A 22,531-nucleotide genomic window follows, 5' to 3' on the forward strand; every position below is an offset into this window, starting at 1 on the left:
AATCAGTCAATTTTATTTATAAAGCCCAATATCACAAATCACAATTTGCCTCACAGGGCTTTACAGCATACGACATCCCTCTGTCCTTATGACCCTCGCAGCGGATAAGGAAAAACTCCCCAAAAAAAACCCTTTAACGGGGAAAAAAAACGGTAGAAACCTCAGGAAGAGCAACTGAGGAGGGATCCCTCTTCCAGGACGGACAGACGTGCAATAGATGTCGTACAGAACAGATCAGCGTAATAAATCTGCTGTCTGTCTGAAGTTGTACCTTAAAAGTACAGACTTCGTAACCCAACCCTTGTGATTATCAGATTAATCGAAGAAATAACAGGCAGATCAATTAATAACTACATAATCATTAGGTGCAACCTGATTAGCTAATATTCACTGTGCACTACAATTAAATTACATTGTATTATGTGTGTGTATGTGTGTGTTGCTAAGAACATGTAGCCACCAACTGTGAAACCACAAACGTTCTTATGAACCCACCAGGGAGAAAGAATAGTTTTGTTCCTGTTATTTGAGTACAGATACAGTTTGTGTAGGCATGTAGGCTTTCGGCATGTGTAACCAGTGGTAAACAGTCAGGGATGTTGGAGTTGACCTGCCCTTACGTGGAGATCTCTTAGTCCTCATGACACCCAACAGCCCTGTGCACTCCTGACCCAACCCCCACTCTGTCGACTAGCAAACAATACCAGGCGTGGGCTGAAGGCAGCCGGCTGAGCCAGGGAGAGAGGAAGGGAAGGAATGAGGTTGACAAGGTCAAGCTGAACCAAGACAAGAGAAAAGTGTACCAAACCACCTGCTGTGTGTTAGCCGCTCAACCAACGAGGCATCGCCTGCCAGATTCTCTGAGATAAGCAGGTGCAAAGGATGTCAACTTTTGAGGGAACTGCCACGGCCATAATGAACAGAGGAAAGGTTTAATTAAGCCTACATGATATACTGAGCAGTTAACTTAGTTGTTTTTAGCTTTTTACCTGCTTCATAAGACAAGGAAAGTGTTTCATTAGCTTGTGATTGAACAGAATAACAATAGCAAATATGAAAGAGAAACTCTGAATTAATTTTAGCTTTTATTTATGTTTTATGAGAGAAAATGTGTGTCCGGGAGTTTAGCCATTTTTGTGGCAATTTTAGCCACAGTAACTTCATGGCGTTACGGGTGGCAGTGTCAGTCCGTTAGCCAGTTGGTCCACAAATTTGATCCAGACTGAAGTATCTCAGCTGCTACTGGATCTTCTCTTCATGACCATGACTTTTGTAGTTTTAGTAAAGTGTCTCTACAACAATCGAATGTCTTGCCGTAAAATTTGGTACAGATATTTATAGGGCTGCCCCCCAATAGTCAACCAAACGTTAGTCGACCAGAGAGGTCATCGGTTGGCAAGATTACATTAGTTGCTTGGTTGCAGGGGGAAAAAACGACAAACGTGAAACTCTTTAGACAGGAGTCTAGTCGATTAATGGCTCTAAATGACGACTGTTGGTCAACTAGGAAAATTCTTAGTCAGTGGCAGCCCTATTTATTCACGTCCCTCTTAGGATGAATTAGCATTTAGCTCAAAGCCCTGCTATGTCTGAGTTAAATACAGCATCACAGCATTGCTACATGGCTGTAGAGTCTTAGTCCTGTCTACATGTGTGAAGGGGAAATGCTGAAGCTAAAACAAGGTGTTAAGTTGCTCTTTAATACTCAATAATTTTTATAATACACTGAAAAGGCATTTAAAACAAATTCAGTTTTCCTTTTACTACTTGGGTTTTATTTTAATTGCTGAAATGTGGGGACACAGCGACTTTGCCAGCAGCACTACAACGACTGTGAGCATTCAAACAGCCTGAACGGTTGTAAACAAACCCCCAGTTTGACTAAATATTGGTCTAGTTTTACTCTTGCCGTTTCATAGCAGTAGTTAAGAGAGAGGAGTTTTTCCTCTGTGTGACTTTGCTTTACCGGGCAAATTAGGCCATTGCCTCATAAGTGAGCAAATTGGTAAGCTCCACTTATCTTGGCTCAGTCCTCTACCCTGCGGTCCCTTGTGCCTTCTGTCTTTTTATATCACTTTTACTTCCCATCATGTTGCTGGTAGCTGCAGGAGCAGTCTCTTGACTAATGTATGTTGTCCTTTCATCAGGGAGTGCATATGTCTCCACAGGTAAAGCCTCTCATGCTGTCTGAAGAGGTTCCTCTTTGACGAAGCTTTGTGTACTTTTTGCCTTCAGTGTAATCAAAGGCCTTGGCAAAATAGTAGCTCTGATAAATGTGTCACACTAAAAAGATATTAAATTTGATTACTACTGAAATTTACAGCAAATGGGGGAGCATTACTCGTCGTTCTAACAGTTAAGCTGTAATTCACAGCTGCTGCTTAAGGCTGCGAGATGAAAGTTTACTCAGTGCGTCATGTGAAGCTGTTGCTTTTACAGACATTTTTCATGTTTATGTCTCGACTTTCACGGCTCTATTTCCGAACATAGTGGTTGAGTTGCATCATTAAAATGAAATGTAATGTTAAGTGCCAAAATGTGTCAGAATTTCCTGGCAACATTTGCAAAATTACATGTTGTGTAAAGGTTGAGGGTTTTTTTAGGCTTTTAATGTAAAATGTGTTTTACAGTAATTCAAACTTCATTCTGCCTTTTCCAGTCTCTTAGATATAAAATCGTGTTATTTGCATGCATGGCATCAGCCTGTAATGTTAAAGAGTCATATGGCAAATGGCGTCTTTGTCAGACAATAACTGTTTACTGCGAGATTCTGGCTCACTCATTATGGCTCTGAAGAGATTGTAGGTCATGGGTGACCAACTTCATCACAGCTTAGTTTCCTCTCTGTATTATGTATGTGTGGTTATGCTTTCCTGAAAGCACAATTAGCAGCTAAGGCTGAGAAGAGTTGCCTAGAAACTGAGTGCCTTTTACCAGCTGGTGGTCTACAATAGATGTCAGGTGTTCCTGTTTTCTCTTTCACTCTCTGTGATTACTCTGAGCTTCAAAGAGAATGACAGTGTGGTTTTAGAGAAGAAATTAGGCCACCGTGCAGTGGGTGAAAACAATTGGGGTTTTTTCATGACTTGAATCCAGTCATTTTATTTCTCTTTTTATGTCCTGGCTGATATTAGCAGTCAAATTAGATGAGGCTTGTGCATTTGTTTTCAATTGTATCTTAATGCTAATAACCATGTTACTCCAATAATACCGCTCACTTGAAAAGCTGATTGTATGCTGATAACCAGGCTCTATGTCTGGACTGGTTATAATTTAAATGCTGCTGCTCTTAAATTCATTATGTGGATTCAACAATGTAGCAAGGATTACATGTCCCCACATTGTTTCTATGACAGACAAATAAAGGAGCTTTGGTCCCTGTTTTCTAACGTTTTTTAACTGGGTGTCATGTGGTGCTGAAAGAGGCACCGACCAGAGCCGGCGAGAAGTGTAATCTTCACCGGCCTTCGACCTCAGTAACTCAGCAAAGATGTTCACAGGGTTTGCCCCTGGTGTCAAAAAGAATTACATAATTGAAGCGGGAACACTGTACTCAGCCAACTAATGGCACTTCAGCAAGGACTCCTTTTTACTTAATAATGGCCCCCTCGTGTCGGGGAGAATTACATTTTCTCTTCTCAAGACCGATGTTTTCTCTTTTTTGATGTCGAACATGGTGTTGAGTTTCCCAGGCTTTATCAGGCTGTAAAATCTATACTGTTCAATGGTTAAACAATCAACGGGGCCAATTTAAATCAATTATACAGACTAAGCCTGGGAAGCTCTACATACAGCAGATTTTTATTATTGATTTGATTGTGATTCAGGTTTCAGTGATTGGATTGCCAAATGATTGTTAATGCAGATTGATGCAACACAGCTTTTGATTTCATTCACAGTAACATAATAATTCATGTCAATCATGAAAAATGTCAAATGAATGGGCAACACTTTAAGTTCCCCTATTTAGCATTTGCTCAGTACTTAGTGTAATTAATGTATCAGTGATAGGGATGTCAGGTTCTGTTAAATTTGCTTACAATAGCCCAACACCCATTAACCAATAATTAAGTGGTTATTCTTAAATAAATAAACAACAACAACACAAAATCACATGAAATACAAGGCCTTTTAGTCCAGCCTCCACTGACTCAGTTAGCTTTAGCACTGAATTTCAAAGTGTTATCCATGTAGAGGTGGTAAAATTTTATTTGTTTTGTGATGTAAATGTCTTGTGTGTTATTTTCTGTTGGCATTGCTGACCGTCAGCCAGCTGGCTGAATTAACACCCGTAAACATAGTGCCCGCTGCCCACCTGTCAGTTTCCACTGGTTAGCTTAGCTAATGTTAACTTGCTGCTCTGCACTGCACACCAACTGGTTCGGAAGCTAGCTGGCAGCAGCGCTCATTAACAGTTACCGCAAGTAACACTGTCCTGCCACTGCAGAAACATGGTGCCCACCCTCAGGTCTCCCCCCAGGTTGCCCTGGTGGGGAAGCAGCTACATTTTTAGCAGCAAAACCCTTTAAGCATTTGTAACAAGGGAGCACCCCATGGCTGCGTTTTGAGTCCCATGCTGTATTCCCTATACACACAAGACTGTGTAGCCACTTCAGACTCCAGCACCATCATTCAATTTGCTTACGACACAGCTTTGGTAGCATCACAGATAACTACCTGGGTCTACCTGAAAGAAGTAGAGGACCTGACCCACTGGTGTCAGAACAACAACCGAGTCTTGAATGTTAGCAAAACTAAGGAAATGATAGTGGACTTTGGGGAAAAAGGACCCAAGGAACTATGCTCCCCTTAATGTCAGCAGATCCCTGGTGGATAGGGTGGTTAGCTTCAAATACCTTGGTGTCCACATCACTGAAAGCCTTACCTGGGCGCTACATACTGACTCAGTGGTGAGAAAAGCAAGGCAAAGACTGTTATACCTAAGACGCCTGAAGAAAAAAACAAACTTGCTGTGCTAATGATGCTAACAGAGCTATAAAAATTGAACCGCTCACTCAGTTGGTAGACTGAAGAGTGGCCACCAAGTTTCTAAAGCAACTCTGTAGGGTTTAGGAATGCATTACTAGCAGTAATCGCCAAATGAGTGGCGCCGCTAGCAAGCTCCCATCGGACTTGGCTGGTGCACAGGGCAGAGCAGCCAAGGCTAGCTAACCAGTGTAGACTGGAAGATAGGCAATGGGCGCTAAGTTCCTGCGTGTTAACACAGCTAGCCAGCTGTCACTCTCCCACCAGATCCAGCTGGTGTTAAGTGCTCAAACAGAAGAGTAGGAAAATTAACCTACAGACATACATGAGTGATGGGTCAGAAATATTCTCAGCGGTTAACTGTTTAACTTTTAACCGTTGACATCCTAAATTTGTAAGCAACTTTAAGTCCTCCTATGGACACACATTAGTGTAGGCTGGTGCTGAAACAGATACAGAATGACAATATAGTGAAACACTGTTGTAGCAATAGAAAATGTCTTTACAGGGGAAGTTATAGCTGTTCACAAATACTGTTAAACAGTTGAAATTGTCCTTACAGCTATGTACTGCTTATAAATGCTAAATAGGGGCGGTTAAAGCTTTGCAGGTGAATTTTCTTCCATTATCACTTACTGATACAGAAGTATGATAACAGGCAGTTGCATCTTTATGTTGTTGTGTATTATTTACATTTACCAGACTTCTTGGTTTAATCTTAGTCTATCTCCTACAACTTTATTTTCCTCTTATATTGAATGCTGTGGTGACTCTTTTGCACGCTACATGCTCTTCAATTTAAAAGAAAGACCCATAAAGCTCTACTTTAAGATAAAGTGATAGACCGAGATGATAAATCCACATCTGCGGTTAATCCAAATGACCCGCTGTGTCTTATCTGACCTGACCTCGCAACCCTACTTCCAACTCGGGTTAAATGCAGGTCTTGACTTTGATATGAAAGGATAAACACAGACTCCCATCAGGCGAGGGTATCTCTCCTAATGCTGTTGCCATTTGAACTGCGTTTTAATCGAGAAAGAAAGCTCGAGTGGCCACACAAAGTCAGCATGTGGGAAAGAGAAACTGCTTATGGTGCTTGTTTTATAGCTACTAATGCAGAAAAAGAACCAGAGAGAAATGGGATTTTTTTTATGGTTTAGCAGTGATGTGTATTGAACCACTGTTGGAGACATGATTCTCTGTGACCTGTAACAGCAGTCTCATATAAAACGGTAAACCATGACCATGAAAAGGCATTCATTATACCATATCAAACATGAGGTCTGTGTATGAAAGGTCTGCTGTCAAGAATGAATGCTGGGAAAAATAATATCTGTAGTTAAAATTACAAGGTCACACGATTTTGAATCCGGAGTAAAGATACTTTTGACTGCTTAAACATAACCAGCCTAATGGTTTACTGTGGGTTTATTGCTGTCTAATGACCCATGAGGCTTTGGCTCCCTTGGATTTTCTTTAGTTTTCATTGCTTTTCATTACCCAGTATTTGTGATGCATGATTAGCAGGCTTGTTTTCAGATGTCATGGGGAATACAGTGAACAAACTCTACCAGACCAAATAAAATTGCAAAACATATTACCCAGGTCATTGTTTTGACATTATGGTAATTTCGTTGTTTTCCCATGTGTCTCCATTCCTGCAAGTTTAACAGTAAGTAGAGTTTGTAGACCCTATAAAGAGTCAGTGTTTGGTTTGTCAGTTCTGGGCTACTGTAGAACAACATGGCGGACTTCATGGAAGAAGACCCACTCTGTAGATATAAACAGTTCATTAGAAGATTGTAAAAACTAGAGATGTTCCAGGACCATTTTTTTTCCTTCTCTGTACCGATTCTGATTGTGGAAGTTGCATATTGACAGATACCTTTATACTGTAGGGTTGGGCTGGTGTGAAGATTTCAAACCGCTTTGATATGAAGCCAAACACCGGACTGGACCAGTATATCGAATTTCACCAGGTGTACCACTTGACTCAGCAGCCTCTCCCTGCTGGAACATAAGGACACCATGTCCCAACAGCAAATGAGCGTCCAACTGTCACGTAGCATTGCATCTGTCCACACTGAATTCCTTACATATGCACTTCTGTTATGTCATGTAAACTAACCACATAAATATCAGCTGTGCGCTCGAGGTCAAACAGAATATGTAACCAGTTAAAAGATGGGTGACTGGCTGTCTTCCTACATTTGAACGCTACTTTTTAAAGCAGAAAACACTCGTTTCATATTGTAATATTTACTGGAAATGACATACAATATAGTCAACGGCAAGTAGCCTAGCTTGTTTGCATGGTCATTTAGCTCACCAGAAACTTTGGTGATCCCATCAGCCAGCCTCCACCTTGTGTAGGTTTTTATAGTGAAATAAGAAGGTCTTGTGTATATACAGTAGTTCCTCATTTCAGCTTCATGAATCAGACGTTCCTTGTCCATTGCTGCACTCTCAAAGCATGTGCCTGGAATAAGAAGAAGCATGTCATGGTGCTTGCAGCTAGTTAGGGTAACTCTTTCCTTGGCTTCAAATCCAAAATGTTCTCATATTGGGGCAGTTTTATTGTTCTTGAGGGACTAACTCTGCCATGTCTCCTCTCGTCACCCCAAAACACATGAATGTCACCAGCCACCGGCCTCAGCTCAGCAGTAAATTGCGCACAGCTTGCCGGACACTTATAAGAATAATCTTAAATTAATCACATTGTCATATAGCTTATTACTAATGCAATTTGAGTTAGATTTAGCACTGACGTAGGCTATGTTTTAATTTGCCAGAACTTGACATAATATCAAATGGTGGTTCAGCTGGTTTGGATAAAATCAAACCAATTTAATCTCGTACAATGGAACGGACCAGCAAAACTGGAAATTGACCCAGTACTAGTATACTACTAACCCTGTATGGACGTGAAATGATTGCTATCAGTGTTATCTAGCATGGCTCAACATGAACAAATCCATACAGATTTTGCTGACATTTTTGCTGATGTTCATAGCTATAAAATAGCAGTTGCCAGTGGCTGCATGATGCAACTTGCTGTGTAGACAACTGTTTTAGACCGATGAAAAATAATTGATTTTCGGTAAAAGAGCCCCTTTATCTGGGTGTGAAACTGCTTTTAAGGTAAATAAAAATTAGGTGGGATCAAATCGTACATAGACTCGTACTCGCTGATACCCAGTCCAGCATTTTAGGCCGTATCAGAGGCATTTCTGATACTGGTATTAGTATCGGAACACCTCTAATGATAACACAATAATTCTTAGTTTCAGGTGATTATAAACAAATGAAAATATACGCATGAATATTATATGCCATTACTCCCAATAGACGTCCCTAAATCATACACACAGGACCTTTAAAGCACCTGTTTTGGTGCACAATGAAAGCTTGAAAGTATAATTTGGTCAACTATATTCTTGATCCACACCACCCACACAAGTACAGCCAAGACAGGTGTCTCCGTATGACACTGCAGTGTAATCCTTTCGTAATCCCCACCCAAGCTCAGTGCTCAGTTTCTTAATCCCAACTCTAATAAACAAGTTAAAGCCGAAGTTAATGTGTCCAGTAAAAAAGTGCAGCATGTGTCTTGTCTGCCACGGGTGAGTTATTGTGTGATCACTGGAAATCCAGGCAGAGTTCCCCCTCTGTCAGCAGTGTGAGGTATGCTCCCAGATTCATAGGATTTTTGTCTGTCAGTTAAACATTACTCTTGCCCGTGTGGCTTTCTCAAGCAGTCGGCATGGGGTTTCAGTTAAGAAAAGGTTTGCGTGACACTCAGGCATTGTGTGGTTTTCGGGGGAGATTTCAAAATCCGTTTGTAAAGTCTCGCAGAGAGGGAAGAAATCATGGAATTTGGCATCTGCTGAGCATGGAGCAGAGCCTTGTGTAATCTGACAAGTTGTGTAGTTCAGTCGCATGTGGTTTTTCGAAAACCCCGGACAAGACGTCAGGCATTTCACTGTGAGGGTTTACATTCTGCAGCCCCAGAGCAAAAGTCCTTTTGTTCACTCAGCCATTGATAGAATTTGGAAATAGAGCTCCACTGTTCATGCACATTGTAAACTGGTCCCATTTCCATTGTGATCCTATTCTAATTATTTTGTACCATTACATAGTGAATGGTTCTTTTATTGTGTGGAGGCATTAGACTAGTAACAGGATTTTAAATGGAAAAAATCATGTCAAAGCTCATCCAGGAAAGGTTAGATAGGGCTGAGAAATTCATCAAAAATGATTTGATTCATTGAAATGATTGATCTTGGGAATACAGGGTGGAATCACCAGTATTCAGTCTTTTTAAAACCAATAATTAGAGTAAAAAGGCTTCTTGTATGAAGGCTTTACTTGGAAACCAGGGGAATCCTTGAACTTCAATCTGCCTTGCCACTTCACATTCAGGTTTTATTAGCCTCCTGTCATTTTAGATTGGGATGTAGAACTCATCAAGTGTTATCACAAATGCACTTGTTATGAGAATGACTGGCAAGGTCTTTTAAAGCAGTGGTTCCCAACTGGTGGGTCAAGGGTCCATTCTGAATGGACCGCAAGTGACTCACGAAAATGTCACGTTTGTAAAAAACACACTTTGTTTTTAAGTACAGTGAATTTAGGGTGTAGAAGTTTCATTTTGAAGTGCTGTTTCCTGCTGTAGAGTAAGTGGCTAACAGACAGCTCCTTAACAGAGACAGCAAACTAGCTTGACAACTTGGACAAATGCAAGCATTACACTAAGTATGTTAAACTGTGTGGACCTTGAACTAATGACTAAGGAGAAATCTGCACCTTGTGCTTGGGCCAGTTGGGAAACACTGTTTTAAAGTGTCTAGGCTAGAGCTGCAACAGTAAGTCAATTCATCAAATAGTCAGTTGACAGAAAATTTATTCAGAACTTTTTTCAGTAATTGATTAATTATGTGAGTCCTTTTTTAAGCAATAATGCCAGAAATTCTCTAGTTGCAGCTTCTCCAATGTGAGTGTTTGCTATTTTTTTCTGTTTTGACACTGTAAGCTGAATATCTTGGGGTACTGGACAAGACATTACACATTATTCACTATCTTCACATCTTGCAAACCAAACTATTATTAGAAAAAATGTCATGCAGATTAATCGGAAATGAAAATAAAAGTTAGCTGCAGCCTGAGTCTAGGCTACTGTCACTGTTAAATATAAAGTGTGCATTTGTCGGTAGAAGGAAATAGTAACGGCTAAAGGAATTAACTGATAGCTGGCTGGCAAAGGGCTGTCTGGGCCTTTCTTTGAGTACATATCCGTGACTAGTTCCAGCACATGCTTCATGAGTTTGCCTTTGCCAAGTTTTGTTGTTTGCGGTGGAAATCTGCAGGCTGTTGGCTTAACAATTTTCATCAAAAGTGAAGCAGGAAAACAGATGTAGGCTCTCTCCCTAACAGTCGATCCTCAGCATGAGCACTTAATACACCTGGGTCTTCGGGTTTATGGATAAGCCCACTACCAGCTACCCAAAACAAGTATGGAAACTAGTATCTAACAATATGAGCATACTACATCTCTAAATTCTGAGATTCAAACATGTGCCAGGCAAGTTTGGATTGACACGTCACAAATTCGAAAATCCATTGCTGTCTAATATACATCATATTCGATTGGGGCAGACTTACAACTCATAATGGCAAAATCTCAGCCAGACAGAATTAATCTTTCTGCAAACTCTGATTAGACCTCTGCTATATGAATACGTCCTATCAATGTGACAATGTTAACACACTGGAACAGCATATTATTTTATGTTTTAAAACCACTAGTGCTGTGTCAGCCACTACAATTACAAGCTACAGAACAACATAAACAAATAAGGGTGCTAAATACACTTAGCATTCTGATATGTCTGCTATTTGCCAATATTGGTGCACAACAGACTCCTCATTTCTCCGAATCTCACTGATGTTTTCCTTTAACGCCGGCCATCTAGATGCACACCAGCCAATCTAGAGCTATTCTGACATAACCCGACCTATCTCCTCAACGGAAAGCAAAAGCAAAACCTAGCGTGAGCAGCAGTGGTGGCTGAAGTGGAAGCCAGACCCAGAATGTCTTAATGAAGGAGAAAGAGTAGATGTGCCTCCAGCTCCTTTTAGAGTATTTTTTTTTAACTTTTATGTGGGAAAACCATGTTAAACTAAATATTAATCATAGCAGAGTACATACTCTAAAACGTGTCTGGAGGGGGACTTTAAGGAAAAGTTATTTCCAGGCCATTATTAAGTCACCTAACCTCGGCCACAAATATCCCCAAAATGTCAATTCCCAAAGCGTCGACACAATCATTTCGAGAAGCCGAGTCAATTTAGAAGAGGCTCTGCATGAACCTGTTTGCACCTTTCCACCGTTAGCTGTCAGTCTGAAGGAGGGTTCATTGTGTGGTCCTGTCTGCGGCTCTCTGTGTCTCCATACGGCCCAGGAACAGTGTGTGGTGACAGCTCGGGTGATTACCTGTCCTGTCTCATTCACTCAGCCGGCCTGCAGCTTGGCCACATCATGCATCAGAAACTGACACACGGTGATTACGATGTCGTTAGGCCTCACTCTCTGTCGCTCTCTGCACACATTAATTTGCTCTTCCTCTGAGCACTGGGAGAAATGGGCTATCCACGCTCATTTCTGTAAACCATGAAATATGAAGCCTCAGCGATGACAAGTCTTGAGCTAATATTAAATTTCATCAGGGGACTAATGTTTGGTTTTCAAAGCACTGGGTTCATCACGGATTCAGATTCCTCATTCAGTGATTGATCTGCAGTGTCTCACACTGCATAATTCATGGTCATAATTAGTCTTATATATCATGATAAATCACAGCATTTTTGTTATTAATTTCAAATAATGAAATAAATCAAAAAATATTGTTTACCTTGTGCGCAATGTATTTAGAATCATATTCTAAAATAAATGGAGACACAACAGTATAAAAAGTAAGACTTAAATGCTTCTTTAAAACTTTCATATCCATCTTCCTGGCACAGTTAATGCTTTTATTTGATAGGTTATTACATTTAGCCTTTGCCAGACTTGCAGTATATGACTCAGTGTTGCTACATCGCAGTCATTATGACCCCCAAAACACTGGAGGGATGCCCAGCAAAGAGTGGGAAAAAATCTACTTCTAAGTCTCGTCTAATTTGTACTATAAGTGAGCATCCTAACATTTTTGTACGTCACCTTAGATAGCACTAAGTACAGCTTTAAGCACACCTGGAACTAAATGTCTAGTTTCTGAACAAATACCTGGAAAACTAAAGTAATGGACTCATCGAGGAGTAGAAGTAGGATTCATTGTCTGGGAACTATGAATGGAAATTTTGTGCTAGTACACCTCATAGGTGCTGAGGGTAGGTTAAAGAAAACGGACTTGCTGGTGGCACTAGAGGAAAAGAGAGGTTATCAGCTAATTCTTTAGGGTTCATCTTCTGGGGGACAATGAAGTTCAGTTAGGTTGTGCCAGCAGTAATCTCTTTAAACACTCATTAATTCTTTTGTTCATTTATTGTAACTAGTTATTATGGTACAGGGTCACGGGGTACTGGAGACTATCCCAGCTGACATTGGGCGAGAGGCGGGGTACACCCTGGACAGACTGCTATTAGTGCTATATCGTAGGCAACTGGACTTCCTTGAGTTTTTTGAAACATTTCATCTTCAAGAAACTCAAGTAAGTCCAGTTGCCTGTGATGTAGCACTTGCAATTAGCATGACCTGAATGACTGAGAATCTTGACCAAACTGACACTGGGAGAACATGCAGACTCCACACAGAGGGCCCCAGGGGTTGGAAGCAAGAGGGTTTGAAACCCTCCTGAAACCCTGGAACCCTCTTAATGTGAGGAAACAGTACTAACCACTGTTCCACTATGCTGCAAGATTTTGGCATAGGAAGTGTTCTGTTGTCCGTTTGTAGTCCAAGTAGTATTGACCAGTCACATTTGAGTAGCTGATAAACAATCTAGCATTGGCCGAAATGCAGTCTTGGAACCGATCAGCTGTTGTCTGACAATTTAGCCTCATATTATGTTTTCTTTTTAGTATTAATCAGCATTCATATGCACGTATCCCTTTATAGAGATTAGATGAAATGACAGGAAGTTTTGGCTCAGATGTCAGCTGGCTATACTTGATCTACGATCAGCAGTTTCCCCCAGAGGCTTAATAATGTCAGACCAATAGCCACTGGGTTTCAAGACTATACCAACAGCTAAAGTATTTCCGTCTGGAACAAAGTGGCGGACCTACCACTGACCGACAGGCCAACATTTTCATCTCTAGATTGATTAAGCAGTTATTTGGATATATCCTGTGATTAGTAGCTTTAGTTCTCCTCGTCAAATTCGGTTTGGAACAGTAAGTAGATTAAAACAATTATGTAAAGGGTGCACAGTCTTATGATCCAATGTGTCAATTGTTATTTTGTCTTCTAAGTCTAATTGGATCCAGCATTGGCAGCATATTCCTGAGCTCTGAGTGGTTTATGCCCAATTAATAAATGTGTGGTGTTGGCTGCAGCACGGCATTCCTCCCGCAGTTCAGTGCTAATGATTTGGAGCGCTTTAATGTCGACTGCCTTGAATGAAGAGCACTAAGCCTGGTGTCACTGCGGCCCTTAAATCACCATTAGTCTTCTTTTCCGCCTACACACTTTCCTACCTCCAGCAGTCTCTTGTGCGCTTCCCCTCAGATGCTCTCGACGCCCCCCTCCCTTCCTGTCCTTTTCATTTTCGTTTTCCACGTAGGCCCACCGTCTCTTCATTGCTGTCACAGTGTGTCAGAACAGGTGGAATCAATTACTGACCTTCGGCAGCCCCGCTCCCTTACCACAACTAGCTCTTTAATTGAGGGAATTAATGAGTGATCAGTCTGTGAGATGATTTGGTGTCACGGATCTCGCTCTGGCTGTGTGCGAGGGAGGAAAGCTGGGGGAGGGATTGTTTGAGCAATCCTGCATAACTAATTCTGTCCTTCCACAAAGGCAGTCAAAGCAGTTCACATGTCCCTGCCTGCCTTCCCCGTCTGCTAATCACCTCTAAGGTTGAGGAAAGACACAGATGTGTATTACAACACTAATGCCGCATTTCCACTGCATGGTACGACACGAATCTTCTCAGTTCCACTTGCTCTTGTGTGGTTTTCCATTAGCTCAGGTACTGGATAGTTGCTGGGACTTTTTTTGTACCATCTTGGTCAAAGTTCCAAGCGAGCTGAGCTGATACTACAAGGTAGAGTTTAAACACCGCAGACCATTGATTGGTTAGAGTTAGGTAGCTAATGAGGAAAGAAGGTCCTAAGTCATGCTATAAAACTGCTGTAAATCCACAATACTCATGGTATCTTCAAGAATATATTCTTTTTTTGGTAATTGGTTGTCTGCTTGCAATTAATCCTTTAATTTAAAAGAAAAGAAAAGAAAGAGACCAGTTACCAAAAGCTGCCCCAAGCTGTTCAAACACTCTGTCTGATTGGGGCCTAATGTTGCTGTCAAGGGCCACTGACATACCAGGAAGATGTCTATGCGCTCAGATCTTTGTTAACATCCCCTCATCGTACATCCATCGTCTGCATCTTCACATCTGCTCTGGATGTGTTTGTACAGTGGTTCTGAAGTGTCTCATGTGTTTCTCTCTCCCTCTCAACCCCCCACTTCTTTCTTCACAGATGGAATCTCCTGTCTCCACGCCAGCTCCTCCGCCCCTCCACCTCCTGGCCACAGTAGGCAACAGTGAGATTTCCTCGCCGTGTGAGCAGATAATGGTGCGCACACGCTCGGTGGCCGTGAACACATCCGATGTGGCCCTGGCTACCGAACCTGAGTGCTTGGGGCCCTGCGAGCCCGGTACAAGTGTCAATCTCGAAGGCATTGTGTGGCAGGAAACTGAAGACGGTAAGTGGAGTGGTTTAACATGCTGTTTAGTCGGAGTGGGAATCTTTGGGAATCACACAATTTGATTCCAATTGATTCTGGGTTACAAACTGAGTCCCTGTGAAACAAATGAGTGCTGGATTTTGGCTTAACAGAAGAGCTGCAGATATATGGGATGGTTTGTTTTGTGCTGTTACTCACAAAGCCAGTGTGGTTGCATGAAGACATCAGAGGTTTGGGGTTTTCAAGGCTTCAGTGAAGCCTCTGTCGTTTAAAAAGTAATCATCTTGCTGTCATTATCGTACATATTTTGCCTGCTAAAATGTAATTGGATATGCCCTGACTGCCTCAGGAGGTGATGGTGGTACTAATGCGTGCTTTAACAGCCCACATGCTGCATAGTATTGCCAACAAGAATAGTAGTTGGCAGGCAGTTCTTAGGTGGCCTTGATTTGTTTTTTTTGCTGGGGAGTATGCAGACAGGAGTTTGTTGCACAGAGATATCTGCTCTCAACAACAACATGCCTCATAACACAAAGCACTTTTTTTTTTTTTTTTGTGCGAGGCTGCCATTTGGGAATAGAGTTGGCTCCTCTCCCGCAGTGCAGTCCGAGTGAAATCTTAGACGCTCTCAGTTTTCCTCCCTTTGATCGAAACCGCGTTCAGCTTATTTAATTTTAAGATGTATCGCTAGCACTATCAAGTTCTGCTGGGTCTGAAAAACTGCCCTCTTTTTCTTTCGTGCATGTGAAATAATGCAAACACCTAATCTTCAAAGCAGCTCGCGCTCAGTCGCTCTGCGGGCATGCTGAGTACAAATCGCCCACACATCCACAGTGCTGCTTGTTGGTTCACTTGCAGGAACCGAACAGAAAAAGGTCCCTGCCTCATCAACATTCCCAAAGCACAGTCACTGCTATTGAGTGGCTTTTTCTTCCCCCCACTCGCTCCCCTTTTTTTTTTTTTTTTTTTTGATTTTTGCTCCAGCCCTGGGCTGTGTCAGATTCACCCCTGTTCTCCTCTCTATTGCAACCCTTTTTTCTGTTACCAAGCATCCAGCCAGTCACCCCTTGACTCTGTTTCCAAGCAAACTGGGAGAGAGCGAGTGCAAGGCAGGGGGTTGGGGCAGGGGGGGAGACAGACAAGGCTACTTCTGTTAGTGACACAAACATGGCTCAGAGCCAACACCAGTACTATGTTTGTGCTCCCTCATTCTCTGCCTCCCACAGAGTGATTGACCCTCCCCCTCGCCCTGCCCCCTTCCCTTTCCCCGTCCAAGTCTGTCCTTTGCCTGCACTCACTCTCTCAAAGCTGCTATTTTGGCAGAAAGAGGTAGTGGTTTGGCCTGATGGGGCTGTGTTTTCTTCTGATTCTACTCTATCTGGCTCAGTGGGTGGAGGCCGGTGGGAGCTTTTGAGTGGTTTTAAAAGTGGTATGGTGGAGAGGTATGTGTTGAAGAAAGGAAGGAGGAGGGTGGGGGCGCTCTGCAGGTGTAGCGCACAGGTTGTTACGGTCATCGGAGCTGTTGAGACGAGTAGGGTTTCCAGACGCTAACCCACTTCCCCTCTTTGAAGCCTTTTTTTTTCTTTTTTAAATCTCAGACGAAACCTCTATCAGGTAGACACAGTCAGGGTGGGAAATCATGTGATAAAGGATGAAGAGATAGATTTGAGACCTGCAACTATGAAGTTGCCCTCAGATGTCTCTTACGTGTTTTCCCTGTTGCTGCACATCATGTTCCCATGTGTGTTTCTGTTTGAAGACACCACAGCTTGCTCATTTCACAGGGTTCCTGCAGATCCTTAACAAGGTCTTAAAAGACCCTGAATTCACTAATCTACAATTAAGGCCTTGCTTGACATTAAAAGGTCTTAAATCAATCTGTCAAAACTCTTAAATTGTAAGACATTGGAATTTGGATTTTATGATTTTTGCATTGTAAAATCTTTATTTTTCCTCAATTTACTGAATGTCTTTAGCATCAGTATGACGCAGATCAGGATAGCAGCACCAACAACGCTGATATTGTGTTTCTGGTCAGGACACCCATGCCCCTGTTAAGCTACCTCTTCAAGGCGGAGATGTCCCGCTGTTACTCCGCTTTGCTGTTTTTTGTAAAAGGTACGATCGCTCAATTGGGTGACAGAGTTGTCTCACCTTTTACCCGGCAGTGGAGGGAATAATAGCACCAAAAAAATGTCTGTATTTAGGACAGCCGGCAGGACGGAAGAAATGTTTTGATGACGTAGTATGTGTGCGACCCACGGCTGGTAGATTTACAAACCAGCTAGAAGCAGTTAGCAGCTAACTCAAAGAAGAACAGCAGCCAAAGATGTCCAGAAATTGGAAATACAGCTAGGTTAGGGAGCTCCTTACCCTCCAAGCAGAAGACGAGTTGCCATTGTTATTGTTTATAAAGCGCTTCCAATGTGTTATATGTTACACTAGAGTCCAACACTGTTATGTTACACTTCATGCCTGGATGCTAACGTGCTATCTTAAATCAAACATGGGGGCGTGATGATGCAGCCATTGTTTAGTTCTGTGTAAAAGTGCAAAGATGGTGTAAGGAAGGTACCGACCCTGTCGCGCGATCTCTGTGTAAGAAGGGATTCGGAGCAGAGGATCCACTCTCTGCTAGCTTAGTGGTTCCCAACTGGTCCATCCACGGGGTCCAGATTTCTCCTTAGTCATTAGTTCAATGTCCCACAGTTTAATATATCCGGCGTCACACTTGGGTTTGGCCATGTCGTCCAGCTAGTTTGCTGTCTCTGTCAAGTAGCTGTCCGTTACTCACTCACTCTACAGCAGGAAAATGGCACTTGAAAATAAAAGCTCTGTGCCATAAATTCACTGTACTTCAAAATAAAGAGTGTTTTTTTACAAACTTAACACGTTCACGAGTCACTTGCGGCCATTCAGAATGGACCTGCGACCCATCAGTTGGGAACCACTGCGCTAGCTAGCTGTGATTGTGGACGACATAGAGAAGTGCAAATTCAGCAGAACTGGCTATTTATCAAAGATTGGCTGCCATAGCTAAAACAAGAACAAGGCAATGCATACGAGGCTCGGTGTACTTCATCCAGAAAGTTTTTCAAACTCAGCACAATGGGATTCAAGGCAGTGGAAATAGTGGGACACAAAATTGCCAAGAGAACTCAAACAACAAATGCCAGTATTTCCCGGTACTGTTGTTCTCATCTCCACCATGCGACAAAAAAAAAAGTTTTATATTACAATAAACGCTGTAGTAAGTGAAGTTGGTTCATGTTTTTTTCTTATGTTTTTGCTATTGTAAAAGTAGTCCTAAATGTCATTTTGAGTGGCATTAAAAAAAGTCTTAAATCTAACATGTTTTAAGCTTAAGGAACCCTAATTTAAGGAAAGTCTGCGATAGTTTTGTGTGTGTATAGAAATCTGTCGCAGCTGAAGTGTATGCTGTTCCTGAAGCAGAGATGCAGTTGACAGTTTTAGCAGCCATAAACAGTCATCAGTGTTGTTGGTGCTGTTAAAATATAAGATTGAATCTGTGCTGAGTTTCTAAGAAGGTATTTGTCAATAGCCTCCATTGTATTACATTTTGCACACTACATTAAACAACACAAAGATGTGTATTCCTGCTACATCATTTTAATGGTACGAGGCCTCTAACAACCCACCGGCTAGTTTTAAAATGAAAGAGACCCAGATGCTGCTTACTTCAAACTGCACTGCCATTCTGCCGTCTTTCCCTGAGAGACCCATGAAAGCAGACTTCTCTCATTGTGGTGCAACTGAGCAAATGAGAACCAAATGAGGAAATCAAGCAAATCCAGGCAGAGTACCAGGGAAGAGCAACAAACAGAGGCCCCAAAGACATAGCAGAGGCATCCTGATTAGCAGTGAAGTTGAGCAGTTCCCCACTTCTCTGCATGACAAGTCCCATACAGAGCTGTTTAGGCATGCACTGCGTGTGCGCGCGTTTCATTTAGCATGCCAACCAACAGCTGCTTCATCACCTCCGCCTTTCGGCCTTGTGGGAGTAAATGAACAACAGGCTCCCAGTAATTGTCTGTGCCTCACCCGGCTCACAGAGTGCTAGAGAAAGGAACAGATGAGGAGGAAGCAAGCGACACCTTACAAAATGCGATCACAGAAGCGGCACCTTCGGTCAGAGCTGACAAGAATCTTGTCTGATGAGGCCAAATAAATTTTTCATCCTGTGTAATTTGAGCACAGATGTAGCAGCTGAATCTGGATAACGGCTGGACTGAATGTGGATTGCTGACTGAACAAAAAAACCTCTAACACTTAAAAAATAGGATTCAATTTTATGTTTGTGTAGGAGAATATATGGATGGATAATGGATAATATGAGGTGAGGGAAAGCGAGTCCGTGTCATTCAGTCAGGGGGCGAATGAAGCGTAGACAGGAGGAAAGGAGGGGGGTTGGAGTCGTGGTATTTTAAGGCCCGGCACTGACACAAATCCCCTCAGCGCAGACGAGGCAGTGGCAGCTCCCAGGGTCGCGTCGGCAGAGCGATGGGCCAACCCCTCCCAGGCTTAGCATGCTGATACCTCCAAATGTCATCTCTAAAATGCTGGAGAAGTTTATTGCTCTTGAAACGCAGCCCAGAACGCCTTGGCTCCTGCTCCAGGGCAGAGGGAACACAGAGGGGGCCCCTTTGGCCAAACACTGCAGCTCCATGCCAGTGCTCCCCCCTCTTACACACACCCCGACCCTCCAGTACACAGCAGGCTATTCCCCAAGCACGTCCTACAGCTTCTTAAGCTCCCTAATAGATAAATAATACAGGCTGTTTGTGATAAATGTTTGTCTCATTGATTATTTATGCAACACACATTACATCATTGTAACATTGCATGCATTGGCCTTAGCTCAGGAGTTAAAAGCGGTTTGGCATCTGAATAGAAGAGAGGTCAGTGTGAAACGGATATTCCTGTATAAACATTTGAGAGATGTGTTGGGGTTTTTTTTGCTCTATTTCTCCAACGCTGTCAGGGAGTTGAGAAGGGGAATATTGTATGAAAGGAGCACTTGGCTCTGTAGCTCACTTGCCAGCTATGCTTCCTTGCTCTTTTGAAGACCACCTGTCAGTGGCCTCATTGAAATGTTTTTACAAAGGCGAGCGGTGGCTGCTCTCTGTGAACTCGCTATAGAAACTGTCCTTGAAATAAGAGTGAGCATTCTCGGGAAGCCTGTAGTCCTCTGCCAGGCCAATGAGCAAGAAGAAGATGGAGTGAGAAATCAATCACGGACCTCTGTTAACAGTAGAGGACACACTGAAAAGAAAAGAACAAATGTGCTACGCCTCTTTCTTTCTCTCGCCCACACTTTCATTTGCCAGTTCCTTAGCCATGTTTACTTTCCAACCTTACCAAGCCAGTCTTTACCCTCATCAGTGTTCACTATGCAACAGTGGAAGCAGACAATTTCCAGGGGGGAAAATGAACACTCTCATGTTTTAAACATAGAAAAAGAATCAGACTAGAACGGACATTTCCATTAAATCTTTGCAGTGGATTGGTCAGAGCGGCCATTGCCATTGAAGCCACTGTAGCGGGCTAACTTTCATGTTAACTTCTGCATTAAAAAAAACAACTTGTGAAAAGACACAAAGTCCCTGAGATTAGGGTTTGCAGTGACGCCCAAAGGAGCAGTTGTGTAGTACAAAGCATGTAGAGGCATCTTTTGTGCACTTACTCCATTGTCTTGCTGCTAGAGAAGAATTTAGGATTTCTGGATTGATGTTGCAGCATTATGTACTGACAAGAGTAAAGTGGGATTTATACTTGTGCATCAGCTCCATGCAGACTCTACGCCATAGTGAGCATTTATAGTTGTGTGATGGTGCGTCTGTGTCACTCTGCAGTTAGACCACCGAAACACTAGTCAGCAGCAGGATTTCTGTGAAGTTTAGTTGATTCAAAACACACCCAAAACTTTAAACATGGCTTAACAGTGACAAATTAAAACAAAAGTACACAAATCAGCTTCACTATAACTTGCAGCATTCACAGACAAACACTTGTCTTTATCTGGACACATTCTCCCCACAAATACAACATGCTAATGTTTTTAGCACAAGCCTATGGCATTTTACATTGTATAAATTAGCCTAGGGGCTAGCAGACTTTTTCTCTACTCATATAAAACCAGGGACAACAGCAACATTTAACAAAGGTAATGTTACAACTCACAAGGTTCACTGACAAAACAACTGTTTATACTAAAAATGTTTTCCAAACAAATACAACATGCTAACGTTATTAGCACAAGCCTATGGCATTTTACATTGTATAAATTAGCCTAGCAACAAGCGACAGTTTCCTCTGCTCATATGAAGCCAGGATAAATCACACACAAGACTTAAAATGCTATTTTTGTGAAGGCTTTATTGTCTTCATAATTTATTGTGTCTTATCTGTGAAGTGAAAGCAAAGTAAAGCTTCGTTTGCACTGAGGGAAATGGTTTCAGCTTACAGAAATAGACAGGAGGTCTGTGTTGCCGCAACATCTAGTTACATTTCTGAGGAGGTGCACATAAGGTTACGGCGTAGGCTCTACGTCAACACAGAGTTCTCAAACTCTGTGACACACTTTATGGGCATACTGACGTGTTGTCACCATAACAACTAACACCCATCGCCATTTTCTTTTGTACTAGCATGGCAAACAGTTGAGTATCCTTACTACTCATTCTCTTTCTGTGATTTTAAAGAATTCACCAGCGTTCCTAAATATGTGGTTGAAATAATACTCTGCATGGAACTTAAGATATAGATGACTCACATTCTTTAAGGGAGCAGGCTTGTCTTGTTAGTCACAAACTTAGTCCCCGGGAGGTGTTATCAAGATGGCACCCGAGTTAACCCAAATCTCTTAAGAGAGACTTGGTTCCTATTCATATTGGCCGACAACTGCATTTTTTCAAGCACTTAGATGGCCTTGAAACGTAAATCATATGCCTGGAGGAACTGTAGGCTTTGCCAGTGGTTGTCATAAGATATCACGTTTACTATATACACGTCAACGAGAGCTTGAGTAATGCGCCTTTGGCAGACCTGTCTCTTAATCTGAGCACCATCTCCTTTAAGGAAAAAAAACAACAGTGGGTTTGTTTTGACAGAAGGATTATAGATTTACCCAGATGACATTTAAGGAAACTGCTCTCTGCCTCACGACAACTTATTTACAGTAATACATGCATGTAAAGTTGGAAGAGATGTTATATGCATGGTTGCTGTTTTGTGGTTTACTCCCACTGTAAGAGTAAACATGTACTGATTTTGTGTGTGTGGAGGGAGAAACTGCTGCATGCGGCTGATAATGCTGCGACGATGTGGGCAGCATACTAATGCTCCCTTCCTTTGCCTCTCAGTGGTATGAGAGAATTGACCTTCTCACAGGCTGTTATTCTTGTCAGTGAGAGTGACTTCGCACTTTTACCTCTTATGAACCGGAATGCAGCCTGAACTTTTCAGATAGGGCTCACTTGAATGCTCTAAAACTCAAAATAAAACCATAAACCACACTATTGTTTCATTTCCTGCTCACTGGTAAACCTTTACTTTACTACTAAGATACTTTTTTTTTTACGGTGTGTTTATCAGTGTTTTATTTCTTGGCTT

General features: G+C 42.1%; 1 protein-coding gene across 2 annotated transcripts in view; it reads left to right on the forward strand.

Annotated features, from left to right (window-relative positions):
* Positions 1-22,531, forward strand: part of LOC126396394 (zinc finger protein 609-like) — a 113,985-nt gene that overhangs the window by 65,810 nt on the left and 25,644 nt on the right. For both annotated transcript variants that reach the window (XM_050054430.1, XM_050054438.1), the window contains exon 3: positions 14,692-14,917. In XM_050054430.1, the coding sequence (XP_049910387.1) occupies positions 14,692-14,917 (226 nt within the window). The remainder of the gene's footprint in view (positions 1-14,691; positions 14,918-22,531) is intronic.

Source organism: Epinephelus moara, chromosome 1 (assembly GCF_006386435.1).
Source record: "Epinephelus moara isolate mb chromosome 1, YSFRI_EMoa_1.0, whole genome shotgun sequence".
Taxonomy (NCBI): Eukaryota; Metazoa; Chordata; class Actinopteri; order Perciformes; family Serranidae; genus Epinephelus; species Epinephelus moara.